General features: G+C 59.8%; 1 protein-coding gene across 8 annotated transcripts in view; it reads left to right on the top strand.

Annotated features, from left to right (window-relative positions):
- SPEG (striated muscle enriched protein kinase) overlaps nucleotides 1-16904 on the top strand; it is a 56618-nt gene extending 39714 nt beyond the window's left edge. For 4 of the 8 annotated variants that reach the window (XM_082657827.1, XM_082657825.1, XM_082657829.1 and 1 more), the window contains 22 exons: nucleotides 200-368; nucleotides 615-711; nucleotides 814-1014; nucleotides 2051-2108; nucleotides 2698-2775; nucleotides 2883-3061; nucleotides 3568-3594; nucleotides 4229-4381; nucleotides 4567-4609; nucleotides 5868-5936; nucleotides 6178-8119; nucleotides 8420-8554; nucleotides 11217-11333; nucleotides 11450-11617; nucleotides 11711-11833; nucleotides 12005-12172; nucleotides 12302-12917; nucleotides 13409-13648; nucleotides 13736-13959; nucleotides 14796-14871; nucleotides 15112-15261; nucleotides 15847-16904. In XM_082657827.1, coding sequence (XP_082513953.1) covers nucleotides 200-368; nucleotides 615-711; nucleotides 814-1014; nucleotides 2051-2108; nucleotides 2698-2775; nucleotides 2883-3061; nucleotides 3568-3594; nucleotides 4229-4381; nucleotides 4567-4609; nucleotides 5868-5936; nucleotides 6178-8119; nucleotides 8420-8554; nucleotides 11217-11333; nucleotides 11450-11617; nucleotides 11711-11833; nucleotides 12005-12172; nucleotides 12302-12917; nucleotides 13409-13648; nucleotides 13736-13959; nucleotides 14796-14871; nucleotides 15112-15261; nucleotides 15847-16039 — 5226 coding nt within the window. In that variant the 3' untranslated portion in view covers nucleotides 16040-16904. Of the gene's footprint in view, nucleotides 1-199; nucleotides 369-614; nucleotides 712-813; nucleotides 1015-2050; nucleotides 2109-2697; nucleotides 2776-2882; nucleotides 3062-3567; nucleotides 3595-4228; nucleotides 4382-4566; nucleotides 4610-5867; nucleotides 5937-6177; nucleotides 8120-8419; nucleotides 8555-11216; nucleotides 11334-11449; nucleotides 11618-11710; nucleotides 11834-12004; nucleotides 12173-12301; nucleotides 12918-13408; nucleotides 13649-13735; nucleotides 13960-14795; nucleotides 14872-15111; nucleotides 15262-15846 lie in introns of those variants that run through there. The other 4 variants (XM_082657833.1, XM_082657826.1, XM_082657832.1 and 1 more) reach the window with 2 other exon arrangements.
- The last annotated feature ends 1329 nt before the right edge of the window (nucleotides 16905-18233 follow it).

Here is an 18233-nt window from a genome sequence, read left to right as displayed (position 1 = left end):
AGGAAGTGGGACCCAGAGGTGCTGGTGAAGCTGGGAAATAAGGGTGGAGCTGATCCTGGGTCTGAGCAAGGCCCCTAGGGCGGAGATAATGGTGGGCCCTAAGGTAGGGATGAGACTGGGTCTCTGGCGTGGAGGTAAAGCCGGGTCCCAGGTGGAGGGGAAGCCAGGCCTGGACTGGAGGTGACGGCCACCTCTGCAGGACGAGGCGCTGCTGACCGAGAGCAACCACGTGAGCTTCGTGTACGAGGAGAATGAGTGCTCCCTGGTGGTGCTCAGCGCGGGGTCCCAGGACGGAGGCGTCTACACCTGCACGGCCCGCAACCTGGCTGGCGAAGTCTCCTGCAAAGCAGAGTTGGCTGTGCACTCAGGTGGGCTGGAGTTCAAGAGGAGTAAGGCCAAGGGCTCACCCAGGAATCCCATGTGAGCGCCCTCCCACCAGGAATCACTCACCCGGCCCTTCACACCAGACCACCACCTGCTCCAGCCCCAGCAGCGCTGCCTCGGGCGCCAGCATTCTTGCTTCTCTTCCGTGTCTTCCACCTGCCCTCCCTGTCCCAGTCTCTGCCCTCGTTCCTTCTTGCCCTCTCCACCTAACACCAGGCATCTCTCCTCAGCTCAGACAGCTATGGAGGTGGAGGGGGTCAGGGAAGACGAGGAGCGGCGAGGAAGGAGACTCAGCGACTTCTATGACATCCACCAGGAGATCGGCAGGTGTGGGGCTAGGAGGGGGTGTGGTGTCCGGGGCCCAAGGGAGGCTGGGCCTGAGGCTCAGCAACTGCCTGAGCCCTGTCCTCTCCCCATGTCCTCACCCAGGGGTGCCTTCTCCTACCTGCGGCGTGTAGTGGAGCGAAGCTCCGGCCTGGAGTTTGCAGCCAAGTTCATCCCCAGTCAGGCCAAGCCAAAGGCATCAGCGTGGCGAGAGGCCCGGCTGCTGGCCCGGCTCCAGCATGACTGCATCCTCTACTTCCATGAGGCCTTCGAGAGGCGCCGGGGACTGGTCATTGTCACCGAGCTGTATCCTGGGACAGGCTGGGTGGGTGGGGGAAACATGGCCTGAATGACTGGTCCTTGTAACAGCCAATTAGCAACACGTTTCACACTTTACAAAATGGTCCCATTGACAGCTGGGAGTTCTGAAGACATCTTATAAATACTTCACAGAGTGGAATCTGGAGACTTGTGTGAAAAACAACGTTTTTTAGCTTAAATTTACATAGCGCTTGATGTGTGCCTGGCAGTGTTCTAGGAGTTTTACAGATATTAATCTATTTAATCATCGCGTATGCTTATCTCTTGGAATTTTATTATCCTTATTTTATAGATGATGAAACTAAGGTATAGAGAAGTTAAGTAACTCACCCGAGGTCACACAGGTGGCAAAAGGCGAGTGATTTTTATCATGAAATGCAGTACAGTATATCTGAACATTTGCAGTGACCCCATTAATACTTGGCTTTATTTGAGAGGCTCTTCTCATAAAGAATGGATTTTATCCTTTCATAAGAGCTATGGTTAAACAAAGTCACACTGAGGTAAGGATGCTGGATGGTTGGCTTGTCACTGCCACCTGCAGGGTGACCGTGTCCTACATGCTGGCCTCCCAGTCTGTACTGTTCGAACCCAAACCTCAGTAAAATGACATTATTATGTGTCGTGGGCCTTCTGGGTCAATCTCAAATAGAGTCAAGGAGTTCCATCCACAGTCAACAAAATGCTGCTCTAACTTGATCCTTATAGATACTTCACCAGGTGGGTGAGAGGAGTCTTATCCCTGTTGGACACCGGAGGGAACCTAGGCTCAGAAAGGTTACGTGACTTGCCTGAGATCCCACAGCAAGTGAGAGTTCAAGCAGGGTTGTCCCATCTAAGCACCCAGATGACAGGGGGAAGAGGGAAGGTGCGGTTGCTCACTGGTAGCAGATGTGCTTTTCGGGGAAGGAGGACCCTGTGCTGAGCTGGGACCCAACTTGAGCTCTGGGGGTGGAGGGCACTGCCTAAGGCAGGCCCAGCAGTTGGCACTGGTCACTGTTCTCCTTGATCCAGGACATAGCTGCACAGAGGAGCTGCTGGAGCGAATGGCCCGGAAACCCACCGTGTGTGAGTCTGAGGTGAGGGCAGTGGGTGGTAGGGGCCAGGTTGGGCACCAGTGTTCACCCACCTGAGCTCTGAGACCCGAGGGGTGCGTCCTGGGCATGCCATCTGTGCCCACGAATAGGCCAGGGGTGGTGTGGAGAGCACTGTTAGGTAGGCAGCAAAGCCCCCTTCCCCCATCAGAGCAGACCCCCACGCTGGGACTTAAATTGTCTTCTGAAAACTTCGGCACCCACCCTGGCCCCCAACTCTGTTGTTTCCCAGTATTCCTCACATAAAGGCTCCTCAAGCCTTACCCCAGAAGGAGCCCCATGTAGACTCTGTTCAGTCTCAATGCTGTCCTGCCATGTAGGGCAGTACAAGTTGTGCACTGCACAATTCTTTTTATTATCATGCAAATGGCGCCCTCCTATAATGGTGCTGTGCCCAACTTCTGCAGCTGTATATGGAAGCCCTGAATCTCAGTAATCCCCAACCTATGTTTCAGCCCCCTCCACCAGCCACCTGAAGGCCACTTCCCAAGCATGGCCTGGCTTCTTGCTACAAGCCTGGTGGTGATCAAACATAATACACCCCCCTCGGACTCTGGGCCTCCTGTTTCCACAGATCCGGGCCTACATGCGGCAGGTGCTAGAGGGAATATGCTACTTGCACGAGAACCATGTGCTGCACCTGGATGTCAAGGTGAGATGCAGGTGTGGGGTGGGGAGCAGGCAGCACCTGTGGGAGCCAGGCACTGGGGTGTCCTCCCCGCTGCACTCAGCTCCCGTGTCTTGCCTTGTGTCCTGCAGCCTGAGAACCTGCTGGTATGGGATGGTGTGGAGGGTGAAGAGCAGGTGAGGATCTGTGACTTTGGGAACGCTCAGAAGCTGACTCCGGGAGAGCCCCAGTACTGCCAGTATGGTACACCCGAGTTCGTGGCACCCGAGGTTGTCAACCAGACCCCTGTCTCTGGGGTCACTGACATCTGGTAACGTTGGCATACTGGGCTGCTGGGACGGGCCAGGGCAGCTTCCCTCAGTGCCATGCTGAGGGCTCGCTCAGTGGCACAGAGGAGCTTTACTAAGCCCGGATGCCTACTGTGACAGTTGGCTGGTGGCATTGCTCATGGGGGTCTCCTGCCCACGTCACTACCTCCCCCTCATCCATCAGGGCTGACCCAGTCACTCAGGGCCTCAGCCCTCACAGTCCTGGGTGCTGGGCCTCCACACCTACAGCCACCTTGTCTCCCCCAGTGAGGCAGGCACGGTCTCTGGGCTTCCTAGGCCGGCCCTGCCATGACCCTTAAGTCCTCCAGGCATGTCGGGATCTCTGGGTTCAGGGTCCTCCCCCAAGGAGGCAGCCCTGTGCCCATTTGTCCACGGTAGTGTTCACAGGGAGGACCTTTCCTCAGTAGATCAGTGGTAGCAAGAGGACTGCTCACTTCCGGTGGGAGCTGGGCTGTCCTCTTACCCATCCACTCTCCTTTCCCCTCAGGCCCGTGGGTGTCGTCGCCTTCCTCTGGTAAGGACCCCTCTGCACTCAGGACCCCGTCTCCTAACAGTCTCGTAGCAGGCCCACCCCTAACGTTTGCAGAGCCTGGGGCAAGAGAGAAGTTGGGGGCCTGCAGCCTGCCTCTTCTCTTCCGCACCCTGGTTCCTTCCTGCACTGGGAGGGGCCTCACATGCGTGAATGTGGATACCCAGACTGAGTGTCCAAGCTCTGTCCGCCACCACACCCCTCCATAAGGGGTGGGCACACGTGGCGTGCTTGGGAGGCCAGTGCCGGCTCAGTGCTATTTAGGCAGGGAACTAGTCCAGAACATGGGCTACGAAGGGAAGGCCCAGGCTCCGGGGGCATATCCCCTTGGCACAGGCTCCTCACCTCAGGGACAGGCCGTGGCTGGAGGAGGGCTGGAACAGGTCCTCTAGAGCACGGGCCTGGGATAAGGACCTGGTGGCCCAGGTCTCAAGGCAGTACTGCCTCCTTGCCCATTCAGGGAATCGAGTAGGGGCAGGACAGGCCAAACTCTGCAAGATTCTGCCCAGATTCACCCAGCCTCCGCCTGTCCCCGGCCCTGTGCTCCCACTGGCACCCCACTTTGTCTCATCTCAGCCCCGGGGCCCACCTCTCACTCCAGCCATCTCCACCCCTGCAGCCTGACGGGAATCTCTCCGTTTGTCGGAGAGAACGATCGGACAACATTGATGAACATCCGAAACTACAACGTGGCCTTCGAGGAGACCACGTTCCTGAGCCTGAGCAGGGAGGCCCGGGGCTTCCTCATCAAAGTGCTGGTGCAGGACCGGCTGTGAGTACGAGGCCCGGGGAGCCTCCCCCATGCAGAGTCCCCTCACGCCGCCCCTACTCCTGCCCAAGCCTCCGCCCATAGACAGTCAATCCCCCAACTCCTTAGGGGCCCCGCTTTCCCAAACATTTATTGAATGAATGAATGAATGAATGATAAATCCCTTCTTAATTCTCTTTCCTTTGCAGGAGGCCTACCGCAGAGGAGACCCTAGAACATCCTTGGTTTAAAGTGAGTCTTGTCTTGCAAAATGGTGATAGAAGAGGTGGAAGGAGTGAGAACATTATTAACAGCTCCATTTTATTGAGTCCCTAGTGTGTACAGTAACCATGATATACATTTTATTTACATATGATCTGTTAGCCTGACAATAGCTGTACAAAGGAAGGTATTATCACTCCCCTTTTGCTGATAAGGAAACTGAGGCTCAGCTTGGGGTATCATGGACTCCAAGGCACAGGTCTGGACCCCCACCCCTCATCCTAGGATGCACATCAGTGTTCTCCCTGGCTCTCGAGAGCAGCCCCAGTCCTCCTCACTCCTGTGGCTCGCCTCCATCCTGCCCTGGTCCCACACACTGTGCTTCGTGGGTGGCCTGGCTGTCTTGTCCTCTTGGCTTTTTTTTTTTTTTTTTTTGTGGTACGCAGGCCTCTCACTGTTGTGGCCTCTCCCGTTGCGGAGCACAGGCTCCGGACGCGCAGGCTCAGCGGCCATGGCTCACGGGCCCAGCCGCTCCGCGGCATGTGGGATCTTCCCAGACCGGGGCACGAAGCCGTGTCCCCCGCATCGGCAGGCGGACTCTCAACCACTGCGCCACCAGGGAAGCCCGTCCTCTTGGTTTTGAACTCCCTATGGCAGAGTTCTCACTCATCTTCAAATTCCAGCACTGCAGGGCACAGCGCCAGGCAGAGGGAGGGGTTCAGCAAATGACCCAGAAAGAACGACTGAGCAAACCGTCCAGGGAGCATTGTGCTGGGTCAACAGAAGGCTGAGGTCATTCTGGTATCTGTCCTTGGAGTACAAGCCTGGTCTCTCAGATCAGAAATGAGCTCTGAAAAGGTGGCTGAGGGAAGCATCTGAGGTCTGGCCCCGCAAGGCTCCAGATAGATGTCTGGGGCACTGTCTCTACATGGAGACAGATGGTGAGCTGGGGAGCAGGGTTCAAGCTGGGGGCCTGAGCACGGGCCTCCCAGGGCAGCCAGTGTACCAGGACAGGGCCTTGAGCCCTGGCGTAAGCTCTGAAGCCTGGGAGCCACCGATTTCCTGCCTCACCGCTTAGGTTCAGGCAATTCGTCCACACGTGGGAACCTTGAGTGTGGGAGTTATTGTGACAGATCCCCTGGGAAAGGGAGCCCCGGGAGCCCCAGGGGCCCAGACTCGACGCTGCTCTGTCTGCTGTCCCCTCCTGTGGACGTTGTCTCTCCATTGCCAAACCTGGAAGCTTAGGGTTGACAGAGGACTTTCCCTCAGGCCCTTTCTTGGTTTACAGGCACACGCAAGGGGCGCAGAGGTGAGCACGGATCACTTAAAGCTATTCCTCTCCCGGCGGAGATGGCAGGTGAGTTTGCCTGGGCCCTGCTCTGTGGCTTCATCTTCTCACTCTACAGCCTCCTCTCTCTAACCCTGCTTTTTCTATCAGGTGCCCTCACTTCTGCTCATCTGTCTTCATCCACCTTTTAATTCTCTCAGCTCCCACTTCTGCCTGCCGTAGGCCTTCTCCCCCGGGGATGAGGTGGGCCTGAGTGGGTCAGTTTGGCCCCATGGGTCCCTCAGGTCTGACTCTAGTACCCTGTCTCCAGCGCTCCCAGATCAGCTACAAGTGCCACCTGGTGCTGCGCCCCATCCCTGAGCTGCTGCGGGCACCCCCGGAGCGGGTGTGGGTGGCCGTACCCAGAAGACCACCCCCTAGTGGAGGGCTGTCGTCCTCCTCCGATTCTGAAGAGGAAGAGCTGGAGGAGCTGCCCTCAGTGCCCCGGCCACTGCAGCCTGAGTTCTCGGGCTCCCGGGTGTCCCTCACTGACATTCCCACTGAGGATGAGGCCCTGGGCGCCCCAGAGGCTGGGGCCGCCACCCCCATGGACTGGCAGGAGCAAGGAAAGGCCCCTTCTCAGGACCAGGAGGCCCCCAGCCCTCAGGTCCTCCCCTCCCCAGGCCAGGAGCCCAGCCCCCGGCGGGGAGAGCTCCGGAGGGGCAGCTCGGCTGAGAGCGCCCTACCCCGGGCCGGGCCGAGGGAGCCGGGCCGGGGCCTGCACAAGGCAGCGTCTGTAGAGCTGCCGCAGCGCCGAAGCCCCAGCCCGGGGGCCACCCGCCTGACCCGAGGAGGCCTGGGCGAGGGCGAGTATGCCCAGAGGCTGCAGGCCCTGCGCCAGCGGCTGCTGCGGGGCGGCCCTGAGGATGGCAAGGTCAGCGGCCTAAGGGGCCCCCTGCTGGAGAGCCTGGGGGGCCGTGCCCGGGACCCCCGGCTGGCTCGGGCGGCCTCCAGCGAGGCAGCACCCCACCACCAGCACCCGCCCGAGACCTGGGGCCTGCAGAAGAGCAGCAGCTTCTCGCAGGCTGAGGCGGAGCCCGGGGGCCGGCACCGCCGAGCTGGGGCGCCCCTCGAGATCCCCGTGGCCCGGCTGGGGGCCCGCAGGCTGCAGGAGTCTCCCTCCTTGTCCGCCCTCAGCGAGGCCCAGCTACCTAGCCCGGTGCGGCCCAGTGCCCCTAAGGCTTCAGAACCTCCTGTCGCCACACCCAGTGATGCTGCACAGCCCTCGGCACCCCAGCCTGCCCGAGAGAAGGCCCCAGAGTCCACGCCAGAACCAGCCCCCAAGCCTACACAGCCCCCCCTAGCTCCGCAAACCCTAGCGCCCCCCCTCACACCCTATGCCCAGATCATGCAGTCGCTCCAGCTGTCAGGCCACGCGCAAGGCCCCCCGCAGGGCCCTGTCGCATCGCCGTCGCAGCCCAAGCCCCACCCGGCTGTGTTCGCCAGGGTGGCCTCCCCACCTCCGGGAGCCTCCGAGAAGCGCCTGCCTTCAGCCGGGTCTCCGCCAGGGCCAGCCGAGAAAGCCCGGGTCCCTACGGTGCCCCGCAGGCCAGGGAGCAGTCTCAGCAGCAGCATCGAGAACCTGGAGTCGGAGGCCGTGTTCGAAGCCAAGTTCAAGCGCAGCCGTGAGTCGCCCCTGTCGCGGGGGCTGCGGCTGCTGAGCCGCTCGCGCTCCGAGGAGCGCGGCCTCTTCCGCGGCGCGGAGGAGGAGGACGGCATGTACCGGCCCAGCCCAGCGGGAACGCCGCTGGAGCTGGTGCGACGGCCTGAACGCTCCCGCTCCGTGCAGGACCTCAGGGCGGTCGGGGAGCCGGGCCTCGTCCGCCGCCTCTCGCTGTCGCTGTCCCAGCGCCTGCGGCGGACCCCACCCGCGCAGCGCCACCCGGCCTGGGAGGCCCGCGGTGGGGATGGGGAGAGCTCAGAGGGCGGCAGCTCGGCACGGGGCTCCCCGGTACCGGCGGTGCGCAGGAGGCTCAGCTCCACGCTGGAGCGGCTGTCGAGCCGCTTGCAGCGCAGCGGCAGCAGCGAGGACTCCGGGGGCTCGTCGGTCCGTAGCACGCCGCTGTTCAGCCGGCTGCGCAGGGCCACGTCTGAGGGCGAGAGTCTGCGGCGCCTGGGCCTCGCGCACAACCAGCTGGCCGCCCAGGCCGGCGCCACCACGCCTTCCGCGGAGTCCCTGGGCTCCGAGGCCAGCGCCACGTCGGGCTCCTCAGGTGAGGAGGGGCCCAGCGGGAGAGTGGAGGGCGAATGTGTGAACGAGTGTGTTTGGAGTGCGGGTGTGGAGCTGGGATGACAGGTGCGCTGGAGGGACGCTCTGGGAGAAGGAGAGGGCCGGGGACACCCACCGCAAAGAGGCTCAGGTGTTTCTTGAGGCCCTGAGGACGGAACTGGCAGGGCTGGGCTGACGCAAGGCCGAGGGGCAGAGGCTGGTGTGGGAACAGGCTAGGGTCGGGGCCAGAAGTTCTCTGTCCTCTCGTACCGGCTGGGCAGGTGCTCATGGGCCTGGTTCTTAGCAGCTCCTGCAGAAAGCCGAAGACGCCTGCGCTGGGGCCTCTCTCGGCTGCGGAGGGACAAGGGGTTGTCACAGCCAAACCTCTCTGGCAGTGTCCAGGAGAATTTGGGTCACCAGTATGTGCGCAGCGAGTCAGGTAATAGAGGCCTGCTTGGTGAGTAGTCCCCTTTGAGCCGCCCGGAAGGTGGGGAGATGGCCCACATTGGGGGAGCCCTGGCAGCTGTGGAGGGAGCCTGGAGTCAGGAAACGACAACAACAACAGTAATAGCAGCAGCTACTGTTAATTAGCAATGCCAAGCGTCCTATTAAGCACGTTACAAGCATTGCCTCACTCAACCCTCCCACATTGCTTAGGAACTATTCTTGGCATCTCCCTGTCTTACAGGTGAGGGAACAGAGGCTTAGCCATGCTAAGTAGCTTGTCCAAGTCACAGAGCTGGTAGGGCTGGACTGTATGACCCTCTGCAGTCAGAGCCCACAAGTCGCTCCGCGACATCGTACCAATGCCTTTCTTGGGCCAGCCTCCTCCCCAGAAGGTCTCTGTCACTGGGGTGTGGTACTGACAGAGCTTGGGATAGGGCTCCCTGCCTCTCAGCCCCCCTGCAGATGTGTGTATGCGTGAACACGCTCCCAAAGACACCCTTTCTCTCCCAGCCTAGAGGCCCGCAGTCTGGACTGTGCCTCCAAGCTTCCATTTCTCTGTAGCCCCAAACACCCGATCGCCCCTCCCTGTCCCCTCTGCCCCTACACAGATAAGCAGCCTCCAGGGCTCTTTGCTGGGGGGAGGGACACCTGAGATATGCCCTGGTCCGTTCCTCTTGCCACTTGTCCTGGGGCTGCAGGGAGGGAGGTATTCTCCACCTGGGTCACCACAGTCCTCTACCTGAAAGGGGGGTGTTACTCAAGGACGACAAGCAAAGGTTCAGGAGGCCAGGGTTTCCAGACCAGCCTGCAGAAAGCAGCAGGCCCACCAAACCTGCTGCGAGCAGGACCTTTATCAGTCACCATCTGTCCTCCTCCAGTTTCCGATAAAACTCCTCAGAACTGTCCCAGACGCGCCTCAGCCAGGCTTGCTACTGGACACGTAACCGTGTCTCGCCTTGGTCAGGGGAGCCAGGACATCTCACTCGAGGCAGTAGACGGTGGGGCTCTAGTGAGGGAACAGGAGGGAGGGAGGCCAGCTGGTGGGGGCAGTGGTGGAGAAGGAGCGGGGAGAGAGAGGGAAACCAGCACTGCGGCCTGGGGACAGCTGATCCCTTCCCACCTGGGGCCTCCCTCCCACCTCCATTTTGCTTGTGCTGCTGATTTCTTGCCGAGGCGAGGCCGTGTCCCATTACTTCATCCTCTCCCTGCTCCCCGCAGGAAGAAGGCCCCATGTCCACTTTACCAACTAGGACTGGCCCCTGGGGAGATGGGGGTGGGACTGGCAGAGCTGGGCCAGGGTCACCTTTCACCTCTCCTCCTCAGCTTCCTCTCTCTCCCCCCTACCCAGTACCCTCACTTGGTCTGAAGGCAGCCCACTGACGAAACTGTATTCACTTTATGTTATTGGAGCCTCGGTGTGGGACCCCTCCTTGGGGAATACTGGGGTACAGTGGGAGAGGGGGCACGCTGCTGTCCTGATCACCCACTTCTGCAGATCCTCTTCGGCCCAGTTCAGCCGTACCCTTCTCCCTCCTGATTCCGCAGACAGGCAGCAGCTGGGGCTCCCAGGGGTAACTACCGCAGCTCTTTCTGCCCACGTGAAAGAAATCCACCCCCACCCCCACCCCACCCCGCCATCCCTGGACCAGAATGGGATTTTTCTAAAAAGACATTCCCAGGGAGCAGGAGTGCAAATCCTCATGGCACTAAGAAGCCACAGGCCAGCAAAGACATTGGCCGTCGCAGCCCTGCCGTGGGCCCATTCACCAGCCAGCTGTGAAGCCAGCTTTGCTGAAACAGCCTCTTCCCACGGGGGTCTGTGCCTGGCTTCTCTACTGGGCATAGTAACAAGATAATAATCAACAACAACAATAGGAGCTAACACCTTCGAGCATTTATTATATGTTAGACATCTGCTAAGCGCTTTACGTGCCTCTTTGAATTCTCATAACAACCCTCTGAGCTGGGTGTTATTATTTTCCTCAATTTACAGACAGGGTCCAAGGCCATGCAGATATTGTCTCTTTCCCCTTCAAAAGCTCTCACCACTTAGCTGACCTGAGGGAGTGCGTAGAAGGTCTGGGACGGGCTCCCCAGACCCCAGGGGGCGTGAGGGATGGGGGAGACGGACACACGTTCGGGGTCTGCCCCGGGTTTGCCTTGGCTTCAGGTCTTTTGAGATGGCACGTTTTGACTGAACATTTGTTCACTCCTGGGAGTCTCAGCTCAGGTCACCAGCTCCTGTCTCTTGCCCTACGGTGCCCCGGAAGTAATAGGTATTGCAGGAGCTTAACCACTGTAGTTTTTCAATATTTGGTTTTGTTTTATCTAATAAGTGCTTACAGAGCACTTACTTAGTGCCAGGCCCTGCTCAAAGTGACTTACAAACATATGAGGTAGCAACTACCAAGCATCTTCAATAGTCAATAGAAGATAATTCTGCACACAGTGAGTGCCTGGCAAACTGATGCTTGCCCCAAAGGCGATTCTCAAAGGCAAGGCCTTCCACTTCCCCCTCTGACTGGGAAGAGACGGCCTTTCAGTCTGCTCCCCGAAGGCAGCGCCAGCTCTCACATGCATCCATCCTCCCGTCAGTCAGCAGCGAGTGAGCCAGGGGCCCCGCAGACCCAGGGCTATCTTTGCTCTCCCTCCAGACTTCCCCCCGGTCTTCCACATCAAACTCAAGGACCAGGTGCTGCTGGAGGGAGAGGCAGCCACCCTGCTCTGCCTGCCGGCGGCCTGCCCTGCACCCCACATCTCCTGGATGAAAGGTGAGGCGATCACTTCTCCCCCAAGGCCAGGGGATGTTCAGTGGGAAGTGGCAGCTGGGGGTGCCCAGAGGGGGGCTTCGCTCAGCAGCCTCTTCCTGCTCCTCCTTTGCCCCCAGACAAGCAATCCCTGCGGTCCGAGCCCTCGGTGATCATCGTGTCCTGCAAAGACGGCCGGCAGCTGCTGAGCATCCCCCGGGCAGGCAGGCGGCACGCCGGCCTCTACGAGTGCTCAGCCACCAACGTCCTGGGCAGCACCACCAGCTCCTGCACCGTGGCTGTGGCCCGTGAGCCCGGGGCAGGGACCAAGGGGGCTGTGATGGGAGATGGGCCCTAAGCTAAGGCACAGGGGCTCACTGTGGCTCCCTTTCTCTTGCCAGGCATCCCAGGGAAGCTAGCTCCTCCCGAGGTGCCCCAGACCTACCAGGACACGGCACTGGTGCTCTGGAAGCCAGGAGACAGCAGGGCACCTTGCACGTACACGCTGGAGCAGCGGGTAGATGGTGAGGGACCGGCAGGCTGGTGGGGGCGGGGAGGGAGGGCGGGTGGAAGGCAGAGAAGCTGGGGAGACGAGTGCCTTCCCCGGGCACAGGTCCCCAGGCTCCTCACAGATGGCACTGGGAGCTTGGGCCACCCCTTCTGTGGCCTCAGCCCCTCCCCCATGCTGCCTGTAGGCGAGTCTTCCTGGCATCCCGTGAGCTCGGGCATCCCTGACTGTTACTACAATGTGACCCACCTACCAGTTGGCATGACTGTGAGGTTCCGTGTGGCCTGTGCCAACCGCGCTGGGCAAGGGCCTTTCAGCAGCCCTTCTGACAAGGTCCTCGTCAGGGCCATGCGAGGTCAGTGGGACAGGGTGGGGCATGTCCAGAGAGGGCAGGGGACCCTGAGTCCAGGGTCCACCCCCTCCTTGGAACACCCGGTTTTGCCCTTGGGGCACCATGGTGATGATTTTCTCTGTCTCCACTTAGACGCCTCAGCTCTGCCATCTGCTGCTCACAGAGATGCCCCTGTTACCTCAGGGCCAGCCAGGACCCCGCCTCCTGACTCTCCTACCTCACTGGCCCCTTCACTGAGCCCCTCCCCAGCTCCTGCCCCCCCAGGCCCCCAGTCAGCCCTTCTCAGCCCCTCATCTTCCCCAGCACCCCCCAGCCAGGCCTTGTCCTCACTCAAGGCTGTGGGTCCACCACCCCAAACCCCCCCACGAAAGCACAGGGGCCTGCAGGCTGCCCAGCAAGTAGAAGCTACCCCACCCAGTGCCCAGGTCTCCCCGAGTGAGCCCAAGTCTTCCGTCCCCGACACTGGGACCCCGACCACAGCTTCCACCTCTCAAGGGGTGAAAACAGCATCTTCCTCAACTCCCCTGTATATGGTGACCTCCTTTGTGTCTGCACCACCAGCCCCCGAGCCCCCAGCCCCCGAGCCCCCTCCTGAGCCCACCAAGGTGACTGGGCAGAGCCTCAGCCTGGCCAAGGACGTGGTCAGCTCCCCTGGGGGTGGTCCCCCCAGTGCTCCCAGGCCAGAGAGCACCACTCTTCGAAAGGGCCCCCCTCAGAAACCCTACACCTTCCTGGAGGAGAAGGCCAGGCAAGCAGGGCCGGGGCTGGGGAAGGGAAGGAGGACAGAGGCGGGGAGCGTGTGGAACTTTGGCAGCACAGGGATTTGGAGAGGAGACCAGCCTGCTGGGGCCTGGGGAGGGGGCAGGGAGCCGGGACATGGGACGGGATCTGGGTCCTTAGCATGATTAAGTTCAGATTTTCTCTGTGCCAGGCCCCGCGCTAAGCGCTTTGGCCATATGATCTCATTTAATATTGACAATGAGAGGGAGACACTGCATTATTCCATTCCACGGATGGGAACACTGAGGTTGGAGAGGTTATGGGATTTGCCTGAGGTACTGAGCCAGTTAGTGGCAGAGCTGGGGCTGAAACCCAGGTTCCTGGGATTGAACTCCAGAGCCCACCCTGGGAACCACAGCATTCTTGCCCCCAGCAGTCGCTGCTACTCCCTGCTTAGCCCACAGAATGCAAGTGTTCCCCTCTCTCCTCTGAGCCTATGATATGCCCCCCAACACACAGGGGCCGCTTTGGTGTAGTGCGCGCCTGCCGGGAGAATGCCACGGGGCGAACGTTCGTGGCCAAGATCGTGCCCTATGTGGCCGAGGGCAAGCGGCGGGTCCTGCAGGAGTACGAAGTGCTGCGGACGCTGCATCACGAGCGGCTCATGTCCCTGCACGAGGCCTACATCACCCCACGTTACCTCGTGCTCATCGCTGAGAGCTGTGGCAACCGGGAACTCCTCTGTGGGCTGAGCGACAGGTAGCTGGGCATTCTGGGGGAGCAGGAATCAAGGATGGGGGGAGCTGAGCTGGGATATCACCTGACCCACCCCCGCCACCCCTCTAGGTTCCGGTATTCAGAGGACGACGTGGCCACCTACGTGGTGCAGCTGCTACAAGGCCTGGACTATCTCCATGGCCGCCACGTGCTGCATCTGGACATCAAACCAGACAACCTGCTCCTGGCCCCTGACAACGCCCTTAAGATCGTGGACTTTGGCAGCGCCCAGCCCTACAACCCCCAGGCTCTGCGGCCCCTTGGCCACCGCACGGGCACGCTGGAGTTCATGGGTGAGGGCACCATGCCAGCCGGGGGGGAGGTGGGGTACTGCCAAAGGGGCAGCAGCCAGGGCTCACCCCACTTCACTCACCTGTGTGCCATTTATTGAGTGCTTACTGTATGCAAACAATGAATTAAGTCCTTTCCATGGACATTTTTCAGTTTCTCTTTATAACAGCCCTGGCGATTGGCATAATATTACCCCTATTTTACAGATGAGGAAACAGAGGCGCCGTGAGGTATTTGTTCAATATCAGACAGTTATAAATGGTAGTGCCAGGACTCGATAAAGCTAGAAAGACAGGAGAATCAATGATTAATTTACGTAAAAAAGGGAAACCAGCTACCATTTAGCTACCTGCTAGATACTTTCTGTTTGTCATCTCCATTCGAGTAATTCTGCAAGCCACACTTTACAGATGAGAAGATGGAGAGCCAGACAGGTTTCGTACATTGCCCAGGGTCCTGTCGCTAGAAGGGGCAGGCTGGGATTAGAGCCAGCCAGGCTGATTTCAAAGGTGCTTAATCTCGGTGTGGGCCACACCTTTTGTGAATGGGCGCCCACCTTCGGAGCTGATCCAGGAGAACTTGTGACCCTGGTTCTTAGCTCCTCTGCAGTTCTGGGGACCGCCCACCATTCAGTGCCTGGGCTGATTCCTCAGGTGCCCCACATCTCCCCTGGGGGCCGCTCTGCCCGCTGAAATCCAGGGCCTGCTGCTCTGATGTACCCATGGTCTGGTGACCTGGGCACTGTCCTGCTCCTCAAGCCCCCAGGGGCCTCCTCTGCCTCTCCCTGGTCCCTTACCACCAGGAAGCTCGTTCAACTTGGCCTCTTGTCTTCTGTCAGCTCCTGAGATGGTAAAGGGAGACCCCATCGGCTCTGCCACGGACATCTGGGGAGTGGGTGTGCTCACTTACATCATGTGAGTGCCCCCAGGACCCACCCTCTGCCTGTACCCTCCCCCCCCACCTCCCCAGCCACATATGCATGTGCACACTCGTGCACGCACACACACACACACGCACATACACACACGAGTTCCCAGGTGCGGGTAGCCTTGTGTCCGAGCGCTGTGCCCCTAAGAACCTCCACACTAACGTCCCCCTGGACCTGTGAGTTGACCCTCAGTCTGCATCTGTCAACTGAACTGTCTCCTCCACAGGCTCAGTGGACGCTCCCCGTTCTATGAGCCAGACCCCCAGGAAACGGAGTCTCGCATTGTGGGGGGCCGCTTTGATGCCTTCCAGCTGTACCCCAACACGTCCCAGAGCGCCACCCTTTTCTTGCGAAAGGTCCTCTCAGTACATCCCTGGTGAGTGGGTCCCACACCTGCCAACCTCCCAGCATTACGTGCCTCTGGCCTCAGACTGCCCTGGCCCCGCCCATGCCTAAGCCCCCACCTCCTCCCCCGCCCCAGTAATACACTGCTGCTGCTGCTACTACTACTTTTCCTACTCCTACTCCTCCTAAGTGGCTGCACTACCACCATTTAAAGCCCATAACGGGGCTTCCCTGGTGGTGCAGTGGTTGAGAGTCTGCCTGCCGATGCAGGGGACACGGGTTCGTGCCCCGGTCTGGGAAGATCCCATATGCCATGGAGCGGCTGGGCCCGTGAGCCATGGCCACTGAGCCTGCGCGTCCAGAGCCTGTGCTCCGCAATGGGAGAGGCCACAACAGTGAGAGGCCCGCGTACCGCAAAAAAAAAAAAAAAACAGAAAACCCATAACAGCCCTATGATGTAGGCAGAATCACTGTCCCCATTTCAGAGACTGGGAAACTGAGTCCCAGAGTTGTCTAAGCTCACTCACTAGGGGCAAAGCCCTCTGGGAGGGTGGGGCCCCCTCCCTGCTCTGGGAGCCATGCCTGCAGGCTCACTGTCCCTGGCTTCCCCTGGCAGGAGCCGGCCCTCCCTGCAGGACTGCCTAGCCCACCCATGGCTGCAGGACGCCTACCTGATGAAGCTGCGCCGCCAGACGCTCACCTTCACCACCAGCCGGCTCAAGGAGTTCCTGGGCGAGCAGCTGCGCCGCCGGGCCGAGGCTGCCACCCGTCACAAGGTGCTGCTCCGCTCCTACCCAGGCAGCCCCTAGTGGCTCGGACCACAGCCCGGCCTCGGGCTTCGACTCGGGGTTCCTGCTGACGCCCCCTGGACATTCCAGGGCCCACGCTGAGCCGGGTGGGCCCGGGGCTTTGGACACCAGCAGCAGCAACATCCGGCCGGGCTATTACCTCATGGACCTGCGGGGACAGAGACCCCGGGCTTTGGCCAATGCCACCCGGCCAGAGCCAGAGTGGGAGACCCGTTGTCCAGGCCTGGTGGGGTCAGGAACAGGAAGAGGGGCAAGAAGGGAATGGGCAAGTGACGAGGAAAAGAAGATGAGGAATAGGGAAGGGGAGACTCTCGGAAGGTTCTGGGGGAGGGAGACAGTGCATCTGCGGGAGAACCAAGCCAGGAGGGTAGGAGTGGCTGAAGAGGAGGAAAAGCGGGGAGACCAGGCTGTCTACAGGCCATGGGCTGGGAGTGTCAGTGAAGCAGGAACAGGACATGTAGACGGTGCCAGGAAGCCAGAGCCAGTATGTGAGAGAGGGCAGTGAGGTGGGGGAGGGAGAGGAGAGCCGACTCGGGTGGGGCTGGGGTGGCCAGCTGCCAGCACCCCCAGAAGGAGAAGCATGGAGGGCTGGAGGCTGGAAGTAGTGGTCTCTTGAGCCAGCGCTCTCCTCCTGTCCCAGTGGATGCAGCTCTGGGCACTGTGCTGGCCCGAGGATGTTCTCATCACCTCTCCGTGGCCTTCGCCCCTCTGCCCATTAATATTTATTTATTTATTGACTTTTATGAAGTCTCTCTGCCATCCAATCCCTACCGCCTATGTTGTCCTGACCATCCCCGAAGCCATTCAGCTGTCTGTGCAGCTGTCTGTCTGTCTGTCTGTCACAAGGAAAATAAAAACGGCAAGCAGCAGGACCTATGTGTGTGGTCTATGGGGAGGGATGGCTAGGGGTACGGGGGGTGCACGATGCTGGGGGTACTGGGACAGGGGCATTCCAGCCTTCTCCGGGCCAGTGAGAGCCAAGGTATACTAGCTATAGCACCTTGGGACCTTCCTGCCCCACCCCTTGACCCTCCTGGCCCCTCACGTCTCCCTTATTCCTAGAGGGAGGAAAGATGTAGGTCTGTATCTCCATCTAAAGTTTCTGGAATCCTGGCAGGACCACTGAATCCCCACCACCACCCTCTAACCAGACTGGCGGCCCCCACCTCTTCTCACATGTTCCATCATCACAACTGGGAGGACGCTGGGCTCTGGAATAGACCAGCCCACACCCCAATCCAGGCTCAACCTTCTGCACTCTGCCCAGGAGACAGGGCAGCTCTGGTCCTGACCCCTGGGGCAGAGGGGGTTTCATCATGATGATTGGTCAGAGCAGGATGTGTAAAGAGCTCTAGAGGAAGCCAGGACAGGCCCACGTGCCCACGCTGTCAGTGTTGGAGCACCGATCTGGACACATGGGGTACCAGCAGCACAGGGCAGCTGTGAGCGCTCTGGTTGGCGTGTCTGCTGTGATGGGGCTGTAGATGAGCATTTTCCTAGGGCCCAGGGACACTCAGTCTGGACCTTCTTAGTCCCATGGCAAGCCAGGGTTCTGCTGGGGGCTAAGGGGCCTTGACTCTAAGTGCCCCCTGCGGTGCCACGGAAGGGTCACTGGGTCCTATAACTGAGCTGCCCTGCCCTGAGGTGGGGGGAGGGGGAGCCAGTTCTTGTGTCCAGAGGGACTTTTCCCCACACCCCTCCTCCCATTGCAACTCTGCTCTTGGCAATGTAAAAGGAATAAAGGCTTTCACCATGAGCAGAGGGACCTGGTGCTGGTGTGTTGCTGATTGAGGTTGAGGGCCTCTTGGATGTAGCCCAAGCAACCCTTTGCCCAGCCCACCCCAGTCTCTCTGGCTTCCCAGGACCCCAGGGAAGAGGCAAGCCCCACCATCATAAAGCCAGCTGGAGAGGCCAGAGGGACACCTTTCCCACCTGCCATTTTAGCGATGAAGATATGCAGTTTGCCTGTGAGAAGCTCTAATCCCCTACACACTGCAAATGTTTTCATATAAAAATCAGGTGCCTGAACTCATATCTTGATAAATGGTAAAATTCTTCTCCCCCGTCTGATCTTGAGCTTCCTTCTCATCTCCATTGGAAATGGCATGTGAACTGCTTGTTCCAAACCCGGAGGAGCAAAGGTAATTTATGTCAGCAGAGCCATGTCAAAATTGCTCTGATCAAAAGGTGACAG

This window comes from Grampus griseus (genome assembly GCF_964374135.1).
Source record: "Grampus griseus genome assembly, chromosome: 7".
NCBI classification, from domain to species: domain Eukaryota; kingdom Metazoa; phylum Chordata; class Mammalia; order Artiodactyla; family Delphinidae; genus Grampus; species Grampus griseus.
Note: the sequence above shows the minus strand (reverse complement) of the source record. Positions and strands in the feature narration are given on the sequence as shown.